This window comes from Serinus canaria, chromosome 2 (assembly GCF_022539315.1).
Source record: "Serinus canaria isolate serCan28SL12 chromosome 2, serCan2020, whole genome shotgun sequence".
NCBI classification, from domain to species: domain Eukaryota; kingdom Metazoa; phylum Chordata; class Aves; order Passeriformes; family Fringillidae; genus Serinus; species Serinus canaria.
Genome location: NC_066315.1, coordinates 50,121,106 through 50,123,370, shown reverse-complemented (window position 1 = coordinate 50,123,370; position 2,265 = coordinate 50,121,106). Strand labels below are relative to the sequence as shown.

The window sequence follows — 2,265 nt, the reverse complement described above, 5'->3', positions numbered from 1 at the left end:
ATATCAGACAAAATACACGCAACTATAGTATCACAGCTAATAGATGTATTTTAAAGTGGAAACATCTATCTTTAATTGCATGTTAAGTATGTAGTGAGAAACCACAATTATACATGTTTATAACAAACCTGTACATCTGAAGTCATAATAACACAAATAAAGAGTGCTGATTATATATGGTCAAAATAACTGAGGCAAATTTTTGACAACATCTTCTAAATATAATCATGTGGCCCCTGTCAGCAACACTCTAAAGTCAGGCTGAATAATGTCAATGACAATCACTTTTTTCCTTAGTTCACCGAAAACCAACAACCCAAAAACTATTTCGCTTTCTTGTTTGCCTTTTTTTTTTTTTTTTCTTTTTTTTTGCATAGCTTTCAATATTGCTACTCCCTCACCTCTGCACATTGCAAGCCCATCTCAGTTCTGGATAATTACTTTAAAATTCTTAATACTTTTAATCCAGCTCTCCTTGAATACATAATATATATTTTCTACCAATTATAAATACATAATTTTTATTACTCTGATTTCAATAACATGCATTTGTATAATTACTATGCAATCAAAATAGACACTGACTTCACACAGTGTGTACGCTTTTATTTCAATAATATTGTTCAGACACACTGCTCAACAAATCAAACAAATAGGGAAACAAAAAGTTAAAAAGGAGGGAGAAAACCTCTGGAAGGAAACATATTCTCACAGTGATCACAGAAAAAAATACTTACAATAAAAAGGGTTTATTAATACATAGAAAATCCTCACAACAGTTGAAACACACTTTAGGAACTAGTAAATGTTTTAAATATAATTGTGCCAATTATGCAGTGCCCAAGCATCTGCTTGCTCTTAATTAGATGGGGAGGTGAATGACCACTGTTTATTTTCACTTTCCTCATTAATTATGAAAAACTGCATTCAATTCATCTTGCATGGTGAGAGACTGGCTGCGCAGATGTAAGTCATAAGGGAAGTGACTCTCTGTAGGCAACCTGAACATCGAGCTCTGCCCAAGGGGACCCCTGGGTGGCACTGCACAGTAATGCATGCCATAATTGTAATTTTTGCCATAGTCCAAGCTTTCCTCTTGCTTCAGGGAAAATATCCCATTATAGTTAATTGGGGGAGGACTTAAGGGACCTTCAAACTGTGGACTGGCGCACTCAGGGGAAGTGCTTTCATAGAAGGACTCATAAGCGCTGCAGTAATTGTATGGTTTCATGGACTTAGAGCTGTCAAGAGTCCCATGCCCTGCGGGGGTGCCAAGCTCCGGACTGTGGTAGGGAGGATAGAAGGTGGAGTAGGGTGTGCGGGTATGATGGGCACCTTCAGCTGCCTGGCCCATTAGGAAACTTCTGGCATTCAGCTGCAGGCACCCTGCCACCAAGTTTGTAGTTGGTTGGGACAGACCCTTGCACAAGTTTTGGACAAAGGTGAGCAGGTCAGGTCTCTTCCCAATTCGCAGTATTTCAGAAAGAGCCCAAATATAGTTCTTAGCTAGTCTTAAAGTTTCTATTTTAGACAGTTTTTGTGTTTTAGAATAACAAGGGACAACTTTCCTTAAATTGTCCAGAGCATCGTTAAGGCCATGCATACGGTTCCTCTCTCTTGCATTGGCTTCTTGACGCCTGAATTTAATTCTTTCCATCCTTATCTTGCTTGTCTTTTTTTTCCTAAGGCCCCTTCGCCTTGGCAAGCCATTCTCATCCTCCTCTTCTCTCTCTTCCTCCTCCTCTTCTTTTTCTGTTTCTTCTCCAGGAGATCTTTTAATATTCTTTCCTCGGAGGATGATCTGCTTTGAAAAGCTTTCTGTGTTCTTCATTTGCTTTTGGTCATCACTTTCTCTGGGAAACTTTCTACACATCTGGGATTCTGGCATTACAACAGACTCATCAAATGGTAGTGTTAACATGGTTCTACAATCTTAAGTTACCTGAAAGAATGCCAGCACAATGTTTAAATATTTCCATTTTTAAGTTTTTCGACCCACACAGACAGCCTCATGCACCTTATTTGTGTCTGTGTGTAAGCCCTCCTAAAAAGAAAGAGTGTGTGTATGTGTGTATGTGTGTGTGTGTATAAATGCTCAATCTATATTTTTTTAATAAAATGCCATTTGCAAATGCCCACGTTTAAAAAAATAATAGATGCTGAGAATTCTAAAATCACTTGAAACATTTGACCCTGCAAGTAAAAAGCCACATTTCTCACAGATAAATATAGAGTAAATTCATATTTTAAATGTACAGTTAGCTC

General features: G+C 37.8%; 1 protein-coding gene across 1 annotated transcript; it reads right to left on the bottom strand.

The window, feature by feature from the left end:
* Positions 1-907: 907 nt before the first annotated feature.
* NEUROD6 (neuronal differentiation 6) lies at positions 908-1,921 on the bottom strand. The gene has a single exon (XM_009095950.4). The coding sequence runs from the start codon at positions 1,919-1,921 to the stop codon at positions 908-910; it is 1,014 nt and encodes a 337-aa protein (XP_009094198.1).
* Between the last annotated feature and the right edge of the window lie 344 nt (positions 1,922-2,265).

Excerpts from the sequence above, each read along its gene's own strand:
- NEUROD6 (XM_009095950.4), bottom strand. The coding sequence starts at position 1,921 with ATGTTAACACTACCATTTGATGAGTCTGTTGTAATGCCAGAATCCCAG.